This window comes from Mandrillus leucophaeus, unplaced genomic scaffold (assembly GCF_000951045.1).
Source record: "Mandrillus leucophaeus isolate KB7577 unplaced genomic scaffold, Mleu.le_1.0 Scaffold136, whole genome shotgun sequence".
NCBI classification, from domain to species: Eukaryota; Metazoa; Chordata; class Mammalia; order Primates; family Cercopithecidae; genus Mandrillus; species Mandrillus leucophaeus.
In genome coordinates this window covers 5,467,832-5,487,407 of record NW_012101321.1, presented here as the reverse complement: position 1 = coordinate 5,487,407, position 19,576 = coordinate 5,467,832, and the positions used below count along the sequence as shown (strand labels likewise).

General features: G+C 41.4%; 1 protein-coding gene across 1 annotated transcript in view; it reads left to right on the top strand.

The window, feature by feature from the left end:
- Positions 1-19,576, top strand: part of ARHGAP10 (Rho GTPase activating protein 10) — a 351,063-nt gene that overhangs the window by 104,651 nt on the left and 226,836 nt on the right. Inside the window, exon 4 of the mRNA XM_011973261.1 lies at positions 19,392-19,463. Coding sequence (XP_011828651.1) covers positions 19,392-19,463 — 72 coding nt within the window. The remainder of the gene's footprint in view (positions 1-19,391; positions 19,464-19,576) is intronic.

The window sequence follows — 19,576 nt, the reverse complement described above, 5'->3', positions numbered from 1 at the left end:
GTCTTTAAGCAGCTAAAATGGTTTCCAGTACATTCTGAGAACTTTGAAAGACTCTTGTTTTACTTAAAAAATTGTTTTAACTTAAAAGTTTTACAAACCATCAGCATGTTAAAAGCCACAGATGAAGAAAGGAATGCAAAATGACTGTAAAATGGAGGTAGAAATAGTCTGAAAGTGGTTCCCAGGATTTAATAGTGGTCACTTAATTTTTTTTTTTCTCTTGAGACGAGTCTTGCTGTGTCACCAGGCCTGAGTGCAGTGGTGCGATCTCGGCTCACTGCAACCTCCGCCTCCCCAGTTCAAGTGATTTTCCTGCCTCAGCTTCCCGTGTAGCTGGGACTACAGGTGTGCACCACCAAGCCCAGCTCATTTTTGTATTTTCAGTAGAGATGGGGTTTGACCATGTTGGCCAGGATGGTCTCGATTTCTTCACCTTGTGATCTGCCTGCCTCAGCCTCTCAAAGTGCTGGGATTATAGGCGTGAGCCACCGCACCCAGTCCCCTTAATCTTTAAAAGCAATTAGTTTAGTATTTTCTGAAATCCTAAATTGAATAATGGTGCAGCATAATATTAATAATTGGAGATTCATAATTAAGACTGAGTCATTAAAATGTTAAAACTATATCTGTATTTTAGAAGGCAAACAGTAATGCCAAATATTTTTAAAAACTTTCTGAATCTTAAGGGTAAGATGGGACTTCAGGTTTAAGGGATAAAGTCATCTATGTGGATGCTCAGCAATCCCTGTTGGTTTTGAGCCACCAGTTCATACATATGTTCATACGCCTCATCTCTATAGCTAAATAGGCTGTATTAGGTATACGGTTCAACAAACAGTGTGTGCCTGCCACATGCCAAGCACTGTGCCACATGCTATAAAGATAAAGACATAAGGCCTGCCCTTCAGTAGTGAGTCATCCATTAGAGGAGATGGCTGAAAGAAGGCATGGAATTTCCAACATGCTTCGTGGTAATCAAGTGATTGAGGAATTCAGGGAAGGCATCTTGGAGAGGTGATATCTGGGCTGAGTTGAAGGATGACTCTTAGCTATGTCTAGTTTCCTCCTTGAGGGGAAACTGTTGAAATTTCAAAAACAGGGAAGGCTATGTTTGCATAGCCCTTTCCTTCTCCCCCGACAATGTCCAGCTTTGTTCCTACTAAAATGAATTGTTGGAGAGAGAAGTAGAGCAATTGCCAGTCTAAGAAAAAAAAGTCAGTGTTTCCCTCCACCCTCAAAGAAGTCTAATTTCTATGAATATACACGCCTCACCCTTTAAAAAGTCAGATTGGCTTTTTCAGGACAGTGTTTTTTTTTTTTTTTTTTTTTTGGGAGATGGAGTTTCGTTCTTATTGCCGAGGCTGGAGTACAGTGGCGTGATCTCGGCTCACTGCAACCTCTGGCTCCTAGGTTCAAGTGATTCTCCTGCCTCAGCCTCCCGAGTAGCTGGGATTACAGGCGCCTGCCACCATGCCTAGCTAATTTTTTGTATTTTGTATTTTTTTTTTTTTTTTTTTTTGAGATAGAGTCTTGCTCTGTCACCCAGGCTGGATCTCAGCTCACTGCACCCTCCGCCTCCCAGGTTCAAGTGATTCCTCCTCAGCCTCCTGAGTAGCTGGGACTACATGCACGTGCCACTACGTCCGGCCAATTTTTTGTATTTTTAGTAGAGGCAGGGTTTCACCATGTTAGCCAGGTTGGTCTCGATCTCCTGACCTTGTGATCTTTCTGCCTTGGCCCCCCCATAGTGCTGGGATTACAGGCGTGAGCCACCGCGCCCAGCCAATTTGTTGTATTTTTAGTAGACATGAGGTTTCGCCATGTTGGGAAGGCTGGTCTTAAACTCCTGACCTCAGGTGATCCACTGGCCTCTATTTCCGAAAGTGCTGGGATTACAGATGTGAGCCACCGCACCCGGCCAGGACAGTGTTTTTGAGTGGGTAGTTTTTGCTGATAATGTTGCCACCCTTGACTGTGGAGGTGAAGAACTCAACCTGGGGAGCCGGATCTGATACAGTGAGTGGCTGCAACTGCTGTACTCACTTCTGTGCGTGTTCTCAGAGGAAAGGGCTGTTGTGGTGTGTTGCTGCCAGAATTCCAGAGATGTTCTCTCTGGCATGGCAGGACATGTTGTACTTATCTCAGGTGGGCAGCTGTCCAGGAATCTAAGGACTTTTAAAATAGTGCTGTAGTTTATGTTGTTCTTTTAAAAGCCCTTCATATTGCGTTTACTTCTTTACATGTATTCTTTTATCAGATCATTGAGTTTCATCCCTTGCCTAAAATGGTTGCTCAGTTTCTCAGGATTCTGGCAAATAAGGGCAATTGGTCGAGGCCCAGAGGTTCACAAAAGCTTGCGGGGAAGCAGGAGTGCCAGGAGAGAGAAGGCGGAGCTTGCCCGATGATGCACAAAAGGTGCCTGAGATGGAGCTGTTCCGCCCCTCTCTCATCCCGGGGGTGCTGGGGGCAGACTGGGCTGCTAAGCAGATGTGCGGAAGTATCTTGTCCACGGCTGCACCCCTTTTCCCATTTGGGCAGGAAGGCCCTTTGCCTATGCAGACTCTTCAGGCTTTGGAGACCCTTTTCTCTGTTGCTTTCCTCTACCACACACTTGACCCTTGTGAAAATACCAGGCCAGGGAACACTTCCTGGGTGACCTGCCCTAAGCTTTTGCCCCCATAGGGAAGGTACTAAGCTGCTGCCTACCAAAGACTTTTGTTAGTAGTTCAGATGGTTGGTCACAGGCGAGACGTGATGCCTGCTCTGTCAGCCCTGGCCTCTGCTTCAGTAGACCCGCTTCTCATCATCCTTTCATGCTCTCAAATCTCTTCCATAACTTCTTGGACTTCTGACATGGATTTCTGTTCCGAACTATTAATTGGGTTGGTACAAAAGTAATTGCGGTTTTTGCCATTTTTAAAAAAATGGTCAAAACCACAATTCCTTTTTTTTTTTTTTTTGGGAGCCTGGCTCTGTCTCCCAGGCTGAAGTGCAGTGATGGGATCTCGACTCACTGCAACCTCTGCCTCTCATGTTCAAGCGATTATCCTGCTTCAGCCTCTTGAGCAGCTGGGACTACAGGCACTTGCCACCACACCCGCCTAATTTTTGTATTTTTTGTAGAGACGGGGTTTCACCATGTTGGTCAGGCTGGTCTTGAACTCCTGACCTCACGTAATCTACCCGACTTGGTCTCCCGAAGTGTCGGGATTACAGACCTGAGCCACCGCACACGGTTGAAACCAGAATTAACTTTTGCACTTACCTAAATATTTTTTTAAAAGTGTTTCAGAGTATTACTAAAAGAATATATATTGGTTAAAATGAGTTAAATGCATTCCATGTATTAGGAGAAAATATGCTATTCTTTCTTTAGTATGCCCTAGAGCTCTTGTCAAAGTATGGTCCCTGGTCCAGCATCACTTTAGGAACGTACTAGAAATGCACATTCTCAGGCCCACCCCAGAACTACTGAGTCAGAAATCCTGGGATGAGTTCTGTCAGCTGGTCTTTCATGAAACTCTCCAGGTGATTCTTAGGCAGGCTGAAATCAGCTGCTGGCTTGGGGTGCTAGTGAAATCTTGGCTGGCAGTCCTTTCCTTAGGGCTAGACTGTCTGGAAGTTGGAAACGCTCTAAATTGTTTTGTGATGACTGTGTCCGTGTCAGGAGGTTAAAATAGTGATCGAAAGCATAAGCTTTCACTTCTCATTTCCAAAGGATTTGAGACTATAGCTGGTTTGTGTTAATGGAATAAGTTTAGTAGGATTTTTAGTGTTACTTACTTTGTATTTAATATTGCTTGTGAGTTCCTATAGGATGATAAGTACCTAAGGCATTAGATGCCATTAAAAAGATTATGCCTTTAGTTTCATCTTATTATACTTATAATGTTTTATGTGGCATGTGAAGCTTGTTTTAATCATTTATTTTACAGTTTCTGTGGATTTCTGTTGGCAGGCACATTCAGAATGGGGGAAATTCATCTTGAACTTATTTGTGAAAACATTTCTCAGTTTGGTTTAAAAGTTGTCAGTGACCTAATTTTATGAAGACTTTTTCCTCCTTGGAACTGATCTTTACAATTGGACAGCCTTGCTTTTTCTTACAATTCTCTTTTTCCCATAAGCCTATTATTTAGTCGGATAGGGATGTCTTTGTAAAACCTGTTCTTCAGGAATGTACCTTTTGAGAGTTTAATTTACTGACTCAGAATCCTATAGAAATTACAGTCAGGAATAACTCAAATCAAAATTCTAAAATGGGTGAAGATTGTCTTAGGCAGGAGGCCTGTCTCCTTCTTGGACCCCTTTCCCTGCAAGTCCTTGCCCTGTGACTCAGTGTCCTCTCTGTTGGTGACTCATTATCATCTGTGGCCTTCCAGCCTTGTCATCATCAGATGCTACTTCCCTGTTGAAACTTACATTTCCTGAATTTCTTATCCTTAGGGTGTATTCTGTGCTTCTGAGGAATCAGCCAACTCTGCACTCTTCTTCCTCCTGACTGCCCCAACATACACACACCCACTCACCCACACACACGCAAGGGACCCTAGAATCTAACTAGCCCATTCATTTAATTGTCTAATCCAGGGGAGTGATTCCAGTATTGGGAATGTGTGCAGCTGAGTCTACTGTTTCACTAGGAAAATATTTTGGGATGAGCCAAGGTACCTATGATCAGTCTCTAGACCATGTCATGAAAATACTAGATGGTGTAGCCTTGGCTCTGAAAACAAAGAAGTTAGGGAAACTTATATTTGACCACTTAATTTTATTTTTTAAAAAAGGGGAGTCTGGGCGCGGTAGCTCACGCCTGTAATCCCAGCACTTTGGGGAGGCTGAGGCGGGTGGATCTTGAGGTCAGGAGTTCAAGACCATCCTGACCAACATGGTGAAACCCTGTCTCTACTAAAAATACAAAAATCAGCCGATTGTGATCGCGGGACCTGTAATCCTAGCTACTCAGGAGGCTGAGGCAGGAGAATTCCTTGAACCCAGGAGGTGGAGGTTGCAGTGAGCTGCTGAAATCGCACCACTGCACTCCAGCCTGGGCAACAGAACAAGACTCCGTCTCAAAAAAACAAACAAACAAACAAACAAAACAATTGTGGAGGGTGGAGTTACTTGATTTACATCACTAAATAAGTTCGTGACAGAGATGAAAGTAGACTCTTTCACATCTTCTGGTATCCTAAAGACATTATGCTTTGGCCTTTTCTCTTCGTAAGACATAATATTTTTCCTTCCACCTTTGAACATTAGTGAAATGGTTATGTATCTTATAGTTGCTGTCCACCAGGCAGCAGTCATGAAAGGGACATGAGGTTACTTCTCTTTTACTCTTTGGACAAATGTAGCTCTTCAGTATTTCAGTCCACAGACCACTTAAGGCAGAAAAATGAATCCTGGTGGTGGTTTTGAAAACCTTCCATTGAGACCTGCTTAGGTCAAGGAAGTGCTGGTATCAGTATCCAAAGAGTGGGTGCCTGCCATCATCTTGGAAGAAAATCCTGAATACAAGAATGGAGCTCCTTAAGAGCACCCCTTGAAGAAATAATGCATCTCCAGTGTTCTCAGTTGCACAGAGGAAAATATGTGTGGTGATACAGTTTGGCTCTGTGTCCCCACCCAAATCTCACCTTGAATTGTAATCCCTGTGTGTTGAGGGAGGGACCTGGTAGGAGGTGACTGGGTCATGGGGACAGTTTTCCCCATGCTGTTCTTGTTATTGTGAGGGAGTTCTCATGAGAGCTAATAGTTTAAAAGTGGCATTTTCCACTGAACTTGGTTTCTCTCCTGCCACCATGTAAGATGTGCCCTGCTTCCCTTTCACCTTGTGCCATGATTATAAGTTTTCTGAGGCCTCTGCAGCCATGTGGAACTGTGAGTCAATCAAACCTCTTGTTTATAAATTACCCAGTCTCAAGTAGTAACTTCACAGTAGTGTGAAAACAGACTAATACATGTGGGGAAAATGAGATTTTGATGACTGAGATGAAAAGTCATTCAGAGGAGTTGGACTCTGAAGAAGTTTCAGAAATAATAAATGTAGTTTGCTTACTTCTTTATGCACAAGAGGGACACATGATGAAAACATACCTTTCAAAGAGCTTTTTCAGTATATATAAAAGTGCTAAGTGTTATGCTATTATTTCAAGATTAACAGGATTTTTTATGGTAGGATATAAAATAATGGAGTGTTTTACAGTTGGTGATTAGATTCAATGATATATATATTAAGTTGGTGGTGGGAATTATGTTAGAGATTCAAGAAAATGCCAGTGTAGTGGGAAAATATGGTCTTGAAGCTGTGGCAGCCATGGGCACCTGTCAGATAGAGGGAGGAGGAGTGACATTGACTATCATCAGGCCCAGCCGCTCTGTGGGTGTTAGTGTGAAAGCCACGCTGCCCACGTTCTGCCTGTCTGTCTGTTTTCTGTTGCTTATAACATAATACCTGAAACTAGGTAAATAAAAGGAATTTGTTTCTTACAGTTATGGAAGCTGAGAAGTCCAAGGTTGGGAGACTCAGGTCTCTCTTCGTTTTTCTTTCTGTAAAGCCACCAGTCCACTCCTGTGATAACCCATTAATCCATTAACTCATTAGGCTGGGAATGGTGGCTTACACCTGTAATCCCAGCACTTTGGGAGGTGAGGCACGAGGATTGCTTGAGCCCAGGAATTCAAGACCAGTCTGGGCAACATAATGAGACCCTGTTTCTGCAGGGGCAGGGGGAAGCCAGGTGTGGTGGTGGCGCACACCTGTAGGCCCAGCTACTTGGGAGATTGAGGTAGGAGGATCGCTTGAGCCTGGGAGGTTGAGGCTACAGAGAGCCATTTTTGTGCCACTGCTCTCGAGTCTGGGTGACAGAGTGAGAGACCCCATCTCAAAAAAATTAATAAAATTCATTAACCCATTAATTCATCAGTGGATGAATCCATTCATGTTTTAAGGCCCCACCTCTCAATAATGCCAGATTGGGGATTAAGTTTCAACTTGTTTGAATGTCCCAAGCCTTCTAATGGCAGCCTTGTCAGACTTTCTCCAGAACAGCACTGCAGCCTAACACACACACACCCCCACACCCCCCCCATCCCCACCCACACCCATGCTTTCCTTCCCTGTCTCCTTCCCCTGGGTCAGACCTGTATCACTGTCTGATGGCCCCTCCAGTCTTCCCTGGCCCCTTCCGCAGTTTCTCTCACAGATGTTTCCCCTAGTAAATTTCTTGTGTGTCTCATCCTGTCTTGGTGTCTGCTTCGTAGAGGACCCGGACTAACAAAAATGAACTGTTTTGAACAAAAGATTCAGGGTACTTAGCATTGTCATTCATCGTTTCCTTTTATCACTATAAGCAGAAAATGTTGCTTTTGTGTAGAAATGCTGTTCTTTAAATTATCTAAATTTATAGGAGAATCCCACTTCATTTACAAACAAACATTTTGATTGCCTACTATGAGCTACCGTGTTCTTACACCTGAGGATACAATGAGGAAACCCTTGTCCAGAGTGCTCAGCTAGTGGCCACCTGGTAGAGAATGAGTTCCCAAGAGTCTCTCAACCCTGCACCCCTCCTTTTTTTACTGTTGACTGCCACCTTTTTCTCTTACCCTGGGCATCACAGATGGGTTGGAAAGAAAAGCTTTTGTCATTGATCAAAGCCTTTCTTTTCTGAATGTTTCTTTTCTTCTCTCAAATTTTTTTTTTTCCTTTTCCTTTTTCTTTTTCCTTTTCCTTTTCTTAAGTCTTGCTCTGTTGCCCAGGCTGGAGTGCAGTGGCAGGATCTTGGCTTACTGCAACCTCCGCCTCCTGGGTTCCAGAGATTTTCCTGCCTCAGTCTCCCTGAGTAGCTGGGGTTACAGGCATATGCCATCATGGCCGGCTAAATTTTGTATTTTTAATAGAGACAGGGTTTCATCATTTTGGCCAGGCTGGTCTTGAACTCCTGACCTCAGGTGATCTGCCTGCCACGGCCTCCCAAAGTGCTGGGACTACAGGAATGAGCCACTGCACCTGGCCTATTTAATTTTCTTGGTTCAACAGTTTATTGCCTTAGTATGCACGAGGTTCCATTTCTGACTGTGCCACTGAGTCATACCATTCACTTCAGAAACTAAAATTTTCTCTTATGTAAAACTAAAAAAAATCAAAATTCTGCCTCATGAAACTTTCATTTCTATGCGATTTTTATTTCCTCTCATAATATTCTTCCCAAGTATTTATTTTGTTTAAAATATTGAAGCGAGGTTCTTACTGTCCCTATGCACAGAGGGAAGGAAGATCGAGTTTCAGTATCTGCATGTCCTTATTAGGCAGACTCATTCCTTAAGTGCTCAGTAGCTTTTGTTTTATGATTCTTATTTTTTCCTAAGCGTACTTAAAAACAAATCTTTACAGGTAGATTGTGTTTGATTTAAATAATCTGAATAAAATTTCTGCTTTCTTTTTTCAGTCAATGTCCTTCAGAATGGATGCTAGCTTTTGTTTTGTGGGAGGCAAACACACTCTAACATACTTGTTCATAGAACATAGATACTAAGAGAATCGTAGACTTTGGTGATATGTTGACCTATTTTTTTTTTTTTTGAGAGAGCCAGCTCATAGGCAGATATTCAGGGAATTAAATCAGAGACCAGAAGTTGTTAGAATTTCAGCCTTAATCCTCTTATTTAATAGGACTAGGTTTCAAGTTTTTCACAGTTCAGGATTGAAAGTTGATGAAATTCTTACTGGGGACATTTTATTCTTGGATTATCTGTATGAAAGCAGAAGTGTGATAATGGAACTAGTCAATTTGGGATATATAGTTTGTAGCTCATTATGCGAGTCTTCTTTAGTCTGAATCAGGCATTCAACAGCCATTTCCTATTAATTGGCTCCTGATTTTCAAGTTTAAAACCTGTGGAATTAATTTATAGCACCTGAGCACCTATGTCCCAGTTAGAGCTTTGCGCATGGGTTCATTAAATCTAAGTACTAAGTTAGCTAGTACTTAGCTAATGAGTTTGAGCTATTACCATTATAAAATTGAATTTCATTTTTACATTTTTTCTCTACTGGGAAAATTAGATTAACTTGAGCTGTGCTTGAAAAGAAAATATCATAATGGGATTTGTTGGAAAGTTAAAATTGCTTCAAGTATGATGTGCCTTTTTTTTTTTTAATTGTTTTAGGTAGGGAGAAAGTATTATTCCTGCCTTATAGTTGAGAATATTCAGGTAACAAAAGGAAATTGTTATTTTCTGTGATCTAAAAATAGGACTAGTTAGGGCAGAGCCAAAATGAAAACATGTTGGCCTCCTATTTTTCCCTGCTGAAGGGCTGTTATAGCAAAATTGATTGTGAAACTTTTTCACTTTTTGTCAACATTGGTCTTTTGACTCTTGTACTTTCTCTTATGTCAGGTATTAAAGTGGGGGAAGTTTACTGGCCATATTAATCTTTCTATTAAAACTTGAGCCTAGATTGATGGGGAAGGTATAGGACGGGGAGGCTGGATAGATGGAGAAAGAGGTACCAAAGGGTGAGTGTGGAGGGAGAGTGATGTAATCAATTGATAATGAGTTGGTTTAATTAGGGGAACTCTTATGTTAGGAGTACAGAGAAAAGATAGTACGAAAGCATTTTGGCAAGATTGTTTATAAGGTTCTGAAATTCTTAAAAATATTAATCCTTTATTAGTCTGGATTCTCAGTTGCAAGCACTAGCTAATTTGAACATAAAGGAAATTCATTAAAGGGTATTGGGTGTCTTGTAGTATCTTTAAAAGATGTGAGGGACCGGAAAGGATGTCCAGGTTGTACCACAGAGCTGAGCTTAGAGCAGACACCTCTATTGCCACTGGATGTGGACACCACAGTTTGCACCAAGAGCCCCACTGCCCAGTGGCTGTTGGAAGAACTGCTGCCTCTGGAAATTAGACTAGTTGCCTCCACCTCGCTAGAATCTCTTTGGTCACTGGTTTTTTTTAAAGCACTAGCTTCTGAATCAAAGTCTTGGATGGGAGCATCTCATTAGTGGAACCCTAGCCAGGTGTCATTACCTTACTGCAAACCAGTGTCTGTCATTTTTGGCTTTTATGGTGGGAGGTGGGCTTTGCTTCAATGGGAAGGAGAATTCCTCAAACATAGGAAGGAGTTTCAAGTGCTGGGCAACCCAAAAGGACTGATGTTCATTTATGTGCCTGATTGTAAGACAACATTATTTTCCCAGAAGATTAAACATAATACAATTCTTTTAGACAACTTGAACATGTATACTTTTAGGTATGCATATGTACATCTGCTAGATAATCAGGTATCTGCCTTCATCATTTACTTGATTAAATATGTGTCCACATTTAAAATTAAATAGGCAAAATCCGCCTATATTTTAGAAATATTTTCCCCACTTATTTAATAAAAAAATTTGTCTCAACTCTTGGCACCTTTGAGATTAGTATATTCGTCATGGGTACATTCTGATTTTTCATACAGCTTTCCAGAGCATTGATGGCCACATCTGCCTGAGTTCTTTGAGGTATATAGCGTCTTTTAAAATCTTTCTGATGCTTTCACTGTAAATTTTATCTCAAGTTAAAAGTACATGTTAGCAGCCCATTTGGATAGTCTCTTTAAAAAACTTATTCCTGAACCTGGCACAGTGGCTTGAATCTGTAATTCCAGCTACTCAGGAGGCTGAGGCAGGAGGATTGTTTGAGACCACGATTTCGAGGCTGTAGTGATCTGTGATCACACCATTGCACTCCAAGCGTGGGTGACAGAGTGAGACCCTTGTCTCTTAAAACAAACAACAATAGAAAAACACACCAAAAACTTAACTCTGGGATGTGTTTTCATGATTTCTTTTCTTCTTTTTTTTTTTTTTTTTTTTTTTTTTGGTCAGGGGAGGTGGTGGACAGGGTCTAACTCTGTTGCCCGGGCTGGAGTGCAGTGGGGTAGTCACTGCTCCCTGCAGCCTCAACCTCCTGGCCTCAAGCTAGCCTCCCACCTCAGCCTCCTGGCTAGCTGAGACTACAGATGCATGACACCCTGCCTGTCTAATTTTTTGTATTCTTTATAGAGATGGGGTTTATGCCTTGTTGCCTAGGCTATGATTTGCTTAATGTAACTACTGATCTTATTCCTTTTAAAGTGAGCTTTATAAAATTACTGAATACAAAAGTTTGAAGTCATCTCTGGAATTGTAACTAAATATCTTAAATTTCTTAGCTTCCCCTTGTTTTTGTAACTTAGTCCTGTTTGTAATCTCTGAGTATCTGAAACTAAATGATTAGGGCTGTTTTAGGCTAAGATTCCTCAAACAGTTGTTGACCAAAATAATGGGAAAGTCCACTCCTTTAGAAGACTCTTAAGAACTCTTACACGAGGCAAGTTTTTTTTTTTTTCCCAACAGATCATTTTGGGAAAAAGATTCCTTTATGTTTAGATCTATCTTGATGTATCTTGATCGATCTATCTATCTATCTATCTATCAATCAATCAATCAAGTTTCTAGGCACTGTTTAAGATTCTGTTTCAAGGAAAAATAAGAACTGTGTTTTTGCTGAATGGTTTCTTTGCTGCTGTTCTTGACATTAGAATTGGAAAATAGAATTTTCCCTTTAGTTTAATGAAATGGGAAGTATCTGGAAGATCATGGGAGAAAATAGGGGAAATATTCCTTTGTTCTCAGATTATGCATTCCTCTGGGGTCAAATCCCTTGGAATCCAGTCGTAAAATAATGAGTGTTCGGGGAACGGATGTAAAATTCCTTCTGTTTCAGTGTATTCAGCCTATCCTTGTTAGTACTGAGTAATTAGAAAGGCGTGATTTAGTAGCTATACTGATTTATTCAGTTTTACCTAGACTGAGACTTTAGAAAATGGTTACTAAAGATATCATAGGATGTAGGTATGCCTTTGTTGCGTTTTTACTGAGTGTGGGGTTATAGCCCTAAGTCCTGTTGTCTTTAGAATTGACAACATCAGAACTTAGACTTTGATCTCCAGTGTGGGGGAATGTGAGGTTGTTGGAGTGGTCCCTCCGCACAGCGGAGTCAGATTCTCTGCAGGTTGGCTGTTATTCTCAACAGATTTTTTAGCTCTAGCTTGGAGGATAGATTAAGATAACATAATTTTCCTTTCCTTTTTATACATTTAAGATCCTTACATCCGAATGTCTGACGAAAAAGGATTTCAGACTTGAGTAATGGTGGGAAACATTTTAATCCTCCACACTGTTATATAATAATCCTGCCCTTTTACTTTGAATCGTGAAATTCTAATGGATTCTCTAGTTTGCCGTTGTAGCTTGATTCTCAAAGCCACAGCATGGAAATGTAGTTTGTACTTCTGCGCCTCGCAGCTCATTTAGAATCCCAGATTGATGGAGGTGGATGAGGACCTCTGCTGTCCTCTTGGCTAGCTTTCTCCCAGTGCAGGCATATGTGAGAGGGTATTCCTGGTCATTGGTCCTCTAGCCTCTGCTTGGTTATGTGGAGGGAGCTGGAGGTCACCACCTTGCCAGGCAGCCTGTTTCATTATAGTTCTCTTGAGTCCCTTTGATAGGAAACCCAAATCTGCTGCTCTACAGCTTCTACCCATCAAACCTGGCTTTGCTCCCTTTAAGCAAATCAGAATAATTTTTTTTTTCTTCTCTCATGCAGTACCCATTTAAATATTTAAAGACAGCTTTCATGTTTCCACTAAATGTTCTCTTCCTCCCCACTCACATGAAACATCTAGTTTTTTTTTTAATTTCTTCCTCCTAAACCTTTTTAGCATTCTGGTTACATTCCTGCTTTACCCCAGGTTAAATGACTCTTTTAAAATGTGGTAACCGTGCTGTTGAGGTAAGCTCTGATCTGATGGGGGATGCAGTTGAGTGCTTACCTTGTTTGAATTCAGGCGGTATGTGTAACCTGTGTATGTTACAGGACCAATTTGTGGCTCCATTGACTTATGTTAAACTTTCAGTTAATAGAACATTTTAGGAGATTTGAGCCCAGTATGAAATTCACATGACCTGTTCTCAAGACATCTTGCACACCTGGGCAGTTGCCTTTCAGCGTCCTGTAGATTGCTTATCCTAGGCAAATCCTAACGGCACTACTTTTGAGTCCCTCTCTTCAGCTTGAGAGCTCCTTGAACTGTGATTCTTTTATCCAGCATTCCACCTTCCTTCCCAACTTCTGATTGGCTGCAAATATTTTAAATGTATATGTTTTAAAAATACAAGATAAGCATAAGTAGAGCATTTTATTGCCATGATACTCAAGATGATCCTCTCAGGCAGGGTTTGGCAAACAGTGACTCATGGGCCTGATCTACCTTGCTTCCTCTTTTTGTAAGTCAAGTTTCGTTGGAACACACCTGGACCCATCATTCATGTGCTGTCTGTGGCTGCTTTTGTGCTACCACAGCAGAGATGAGTAGTTGGAACTGCGGCTGCATGGCTGCAAAGCGTAAATTATTTACTACCTGGTCTTTTATGGAAAAAGTTGGCTGACTCCTTCTCTGAGGAGAGAGCATCTGATTATTTTATGTTCAAGAAGCTGTCTTTTGTTTCCAAGCAGAACTATCCAAAGCCCTTTCCAAGGCTCATTAGCAAAGGCATTTTGTGGCTTCTTTTCTTGGCTGGTTCAAGTAATTCATAGGAATATGATTATGTAATCTGTATGTGTGGTTATAAAATCACATTCTGTACTCGTTCTCTTATCTAATTTCTAATATGTTAGTATTTGAAAACTTTTCTCAGTATTATTGCTTCAGCCATCTCCTTGTCATTGGGAAACTGTCATCACTGTAAATTGCCTTTTAAGTTTTAGGGACAGTCCTAGATATGGTGTTCACTAGTTGCTGGGGAAGAAGAATCATGTTTCAGCATTAGGAAACATCGGTAACACTTACTACTAACAAATATTATATAATATATCTGTGAACTTATAGCAGGAACTGAGAGATTCCATGGAGCTTCCAGTCTATTTTGAGAAAAAGAAAATTCTTGTTACTCAATTGACATTGCCTTACTGAAACATTTGTTGGCTCCTTTATTATTTTGTTCTTAAATATAATTTTTAGGTTCAGTTTAGAAGTTTTAAAATCAGACTTTGCTAAAGAAGGAAAATTGTAATGAATTTTAAGCTCTTACAAGTATTTTTAATAAAAAAAATTTTATTAATGAGTCGGATGTAGTGTTATTTGCCACAACTACTACTATCCTTGTTTTGGAAATTTGCTTATTGATCTGAAGACAGTAAGGCAGAAACCTTTATATTCTTCCCCCCACCCCACCCCCAAGTTGGAGTCTTGCTCTGTCACCCATGCTAGAGTGCAGTGGTGCGATCTTGGCTCACTGCAACCACTGCCTTCTGGGTTCAAGTGATTCTTCCTGCCTCAGCCTTACGAGTAGCTGGGATTACAGGTGCCTGCCACCATGCCTGGCTAATTTTCTTGTGTTTTTAGTAGAGACGGGGTTTCACCATATTGACCAGCTGGTCTCAAACTCCTGACCTCAAGTGATCCACCCGCCTCTGCCTCCAAAAGTACTAGGATTACGGGGTGTGAGCCACTAAGCCTGGCCATGAAACCCTTATGTTCTTTTTCTACTCTAGCGTTAGCCTTTGGAGTTCAGACGGATATTGCATTAAATTAACTCTCCAAATGAAGGAAAAATATAATGACCTAAAATTGCTCTTGTGTAATCTTTGTAGCCTGGTTCTTTTGGTGGAAGACAGTGTTTACTCCAGAGTATGAAGTTTTGGGGTTCTTATTTTAAAAGGCCTTCATATATCCATATTATTGATAACCTACATCTACTTTCTGAGCATTTCCGGCGTCCCATTCTGATGGCTAATGGAGACCATCCGATATCTCTCGCCTTGTCTTGTGATCCTCTCTGATTTTCTCATCTGCTTTAGTGACACTGAGCTGCTTAGGTTCCGTGCCCTGAAATTGCTGTTTTCCCCTCTCCGCATGGAAGGCCTTTGCCTGGAGAACGCCTTCCCTCTGTTTCAGGCTGCGCTGTGCATGATCTCCTTCAGGAAGTCTTCTCCTACTCAGGGGACCTTCCTCCTCTGCTCCCCAGTAGCTCTACGCAGCTTGCCAGCACTTTGCCTACCACGTCATATTGTGCTGACGCGTTCATATCTCTTAGACACACTCGCCTGGGATGAACTCAGCCACCCACCTTCTCCCTCCCTTGCTGGAGAAAATCCCGCAATAAGGCAGATGATATCTTCATCAACTCCTCCTCGCCTATCTCAAAAGGCCTTCTTGTTTCTCCAAGAAGTGTTTGTCCCATTTGTAATGATTCTTTCATTCATTCTTCCTGTTAGTTGGGCATGAAACTTCTCATGCCCAAACTCTCTGCAAGTGACCTTGTTTTGTACTTTATGGGAAAAAATAGCCATCTGGTAGCAACTCTCAGCTTTTTGTCACGAAGCCCACAAATCCATTTGTACTGGCACCCCTTTTCTCCTTCTATCACAGGGAAGGAAGGATCTTGACTTCTATGACAGGCCAACCCTCCTTGCACGCTCAGCATCCCATCTCCTCCCTTGTCAGAGACTGTGAACCATTCTTTCTGGATTCTTCACATGGGCATTTAGACATCCTCTCATCTCTTAAATACCAGCTTGCTGTCTTAAAAGAATACATGCCTTCACTTTATGGCATATTCTCTTTCAGCAGTCATCCTCTCTCTGTACTGCCCTGCATGGTCATTCTTTGAGGAAGGGTTGTTCCCCACATGGTCTCAGCTGTCAGTCATAAATCAACTCCAGTCTGGCCCTTTCTGCCACCTTGCCATGGATATTGCTGAGCTCTCATTCTTTCTTTAACGTCTCTGCAGCCCACACAGCTGAACTCCTTTCTTTTTTTTCTTTTTTTTTCTTTCTTTTTTTTTGCGGGGGAGGGGTACAGAGTTTCTTTCTGTTGCCCAGCCTGGAGTGCAGTGGTGCTGTCTTAGCTCACCGCAGCCTCTGCCTCCTGGGTTCAAGCGATTCTCCTGCCTCAGCCTCCTGAGTAGCTGGGATTACAGGCGCTGTCTGGCTAATTTTGTATTTTCAGTAGAGACAGGGTTTCTCCATGTTGGTCAGGCTGGTCTTGAACTCCTGACCTCAGGTGATCTGCCCACCTCAGCCTCCCAAAGTGCTGGGATTAGAGGCATGAGCCACCATGCCAGACCTGAACCTCTTTCTTCTTTTATCCAACACCTTGGTAACTTTCTCCAGTCTCATTGCCATAGTTTCCGTCTGTTCTTCCTTTTCCTGTTCTAAGTACTTGGTCTGAGACATTTCCATTTTTCTACTGTCCTACCTATCTACTTGCATGACTTCAAATGCCATCTACTTGTTGATGAGGACAAAAATTGGCATCTCTGACCTAGGCGTCTCTTCTAGACTGTGGACCTGTATCTCTGACAGCCCGTTTTACTAAGATCTTAGGCGTTTCTCAGCATCTTGGATTTAACATGAGCCCTTAGTGTGTGCTCCCAGCTACTTTCCCTCAAGATTTTCCCTGCTTCGGTAAATAGTGTCCTTTATTTTTTATTTTTAAATTTTTATTTTTATTTTTAGGATTTGTGAGTACATAATAGGTATATATATTTATGGGGTATATGAGATATTTTGATACAGGCATGCAATGGATAATAGTCACATCATGGAAAATAGGGTATCCATCCCCTCAAGCATTTATCCTTTGTGTTACAAAAATCTAATTATACTCTTGTAGTTATTTTAAGATGTACAATTTAATTATTTTGCCTGTAGTCACCCTGTTGTGCTATCAAATACTAGGTATCATTCATTCTTTCACACTATTTTTTTGTACCCATTAACTATCCCTACCTCCCCCCTACTATACTTCCCAGCTTCTGGTAACCATCCTTCTACTCTCTATCTCCATGAGTTCAATTGCTTTGATTTTTGCATCCCACAAATAAGTGAGAGCATGTGATGCTTGTCTCTCTGTGCCTGGCAATAACTAGTATTGTTATCTCTTCATTTGTTCATGCCAGAAATCTGGGAGGGATCCTGGAAATCTTCACCTTTTCCATTCGGTCAGTCTCTCATTACTTTGACTCTACCTGCAAATATCTCTCAAATCTGTCTACTTCTCTTTACTTCTGTTGTTGGTTGCCTTCATTTGAACCACCAGCATCTCTTCCTGTACCACTCTAGAAGCCTCCTAACGAGTCTGTCTTCCAGTTTTCTGTACCTCTCATCTCTCCCTCAGCAGCCAGAGTAATCTTGAAAAGCTTTAATTATCATTGTCAATTCACTGCCTAAAAACCTCCTGTGGCTTTGTATTGTACCCCAAATAAAATGCTAACCCTTTCCCAGAGCCCACAAGGCCCAGCACGCTCTGATTCCCTGCCATCACTCAGCTCTACGGGCTCACTTAATTGCTCCTTATGCTTCAGCCTTTCTGGCCTTTTGACATTCCCTATAATGCTCAAACTCCTCACCTTCATCCTTTGCCTCTGCTGATCTCAGCAGGAAACAATTTCCCTTGCCCTTTGCACCACAGATTCCTTCTCACCTTTTAGGTTTTAGCTTAAATGTCACTACTTTGAAGAAGCTCTCTTTGCACACATTTCTAATACATTCCTCACCATACCCCTACTTTTCTTCATTGGAAGGAATTACTAAAATGTGCTCTTATATATCTCCTTAGGTGTTCATGTATCTGGTTTGTATCTTCTCTACCAAACAGTAATTTCCACGAAAGCAGGGGGCTGTGCTTGTTTTGTTCGTAGCTATATCCCTATCACCTGGCATTGCATACTCAGCAGCTATTTATCTCGTAAAATAGGCACATATTTAAAGTTTATTAAGATGGCAACTTTGGGGAAGCACCTCTTTGGTACTTTTATTGCCATGTTGCGTGGTAGTTACGCTTGGTGGGTTCAGACTTTTTTCTTGAGTGTACCAGTTTCACAGAAGACATATTATATGGAGGTTTATTTGGGAACACTACTTGGGTAGATCCACATGTGGGAACTTAAAAAATGACACAGGTGCTCATATTAGTGTGTCTTAAGTTAATCTATGAGACACTGTGTGTAAATCGATTAATGTGCTAGCACTTCTTGTATCTGCACTCTCAAATGGAATGTGGGGCATTCCATACTGGGGAGTCAGGATTCCTGGCTTGTAGTGCTTTGTAGGACTCTTTGGTTTGCCATTGCTGTAGGTCTCATGGTCTAAAATGTAGAGAGGATAAAAATGATATTTTGAAAGATGATCGCTTTTCCCTGGCTAGTTGTTGCTGTTAATTCTTTCTTTTAGATCTCTGTTGCCCCAGCTATTTTACACCCAAGCAGCAAATTATCCAGGTGGGAGTGAGGGGAATCCAGGGGTTAGCCTGGGGTAGAAAGTTGAAACTGAGCATCTTGAAAGTGGGCATAGTCGCTTATTTTGAGTGTTCCCTACCTTAGAGTATGAATGGTCTCTTTGGGATAAACTCTCACATAATGAAACACTGATGAGGAGCCTTTGGTTAAATTAAGAATCTTGATCTATTCCAAATCACTTATTTTTTCTGTAATGTTAAGCTTGGATTTTTGAGCACCTTTCTAAAAAGAGGGATGGCACATTCTTAAATAATGTTTTGAGATTTTCTTGTATATTTTGGATAGTTCTGGTCTCCTGGAAACAAAGGCTGAGAAGCCACTACCTACCAGTGTGTTGTTACTAAGTATGTTTTCTTTCGATGAATATTTTCTTTTATTTGCATTTTCAGCATTTTGTGACTTAACATGAAAAGCCCCAAACCAGCCAACTTAAGAAATAAATGTGATTGTGGTTGGAGTTTGTGTATGGCTTCTCTCATGTGAGCTTCCCTGATGTCATGCTTGCTAGCATGCCCAAGCATTTGGCTTTTTCGTGAGCCTCCAGTGACTCTACTTTGCTAATATACCTTAAATCCTTAGGAGGTTTCTGTAATGAAGGGCAGACTGGTTGTATTTGAACAAGTAGCTACAGTCCTAATTCTTGACATAATGTAGTCTGATTATCAATAAAGGAATGTAATTGAATTTTAAATTTCTAAGGAGGGGGAAGGAAAAAACAATCTCAAACAGAAGTGTTCTGTTAATGAATGTGATAGACCCCTTTGTTGTTTACAGACAGCCCTCTTGCTGTTTTGTGGAAGAGAGTTGGGGCTGTGTTGCACATTTCACTGGCAATCTGCCCACCTCCTCTTCCCTGAAAATATTTATGGAGTTCTAGTGCTCTAATAAGTTGAGAAGTGATTTAATTGTTGCATTGGCAGAGTGAGATAAAGCCACTAAATATGTTGTTCATTTTCTTTCTGGGTGGGGTGGAAGAGGGAAATGAAATACTAATTTTTTCCTTTTTGGAAGCCTAATGCTGTGCTCTTTTATCATCACTCTTGTTCTCTAGGCATTAAGTGTGACTGAAACCCTGATTAAACCCTTGGAAAAATTCAGAAAAGAGCAACTTGGAGCTGTAAAGGTTTGTGTCTAATTTGAATACACTCATAAACAGAAAACATAGATGCCTCTGCTGCTTCATTGTACACTTTATTCACATTTGCCAGCTTTGAAGGAGATGCCGGAGCAAACCAT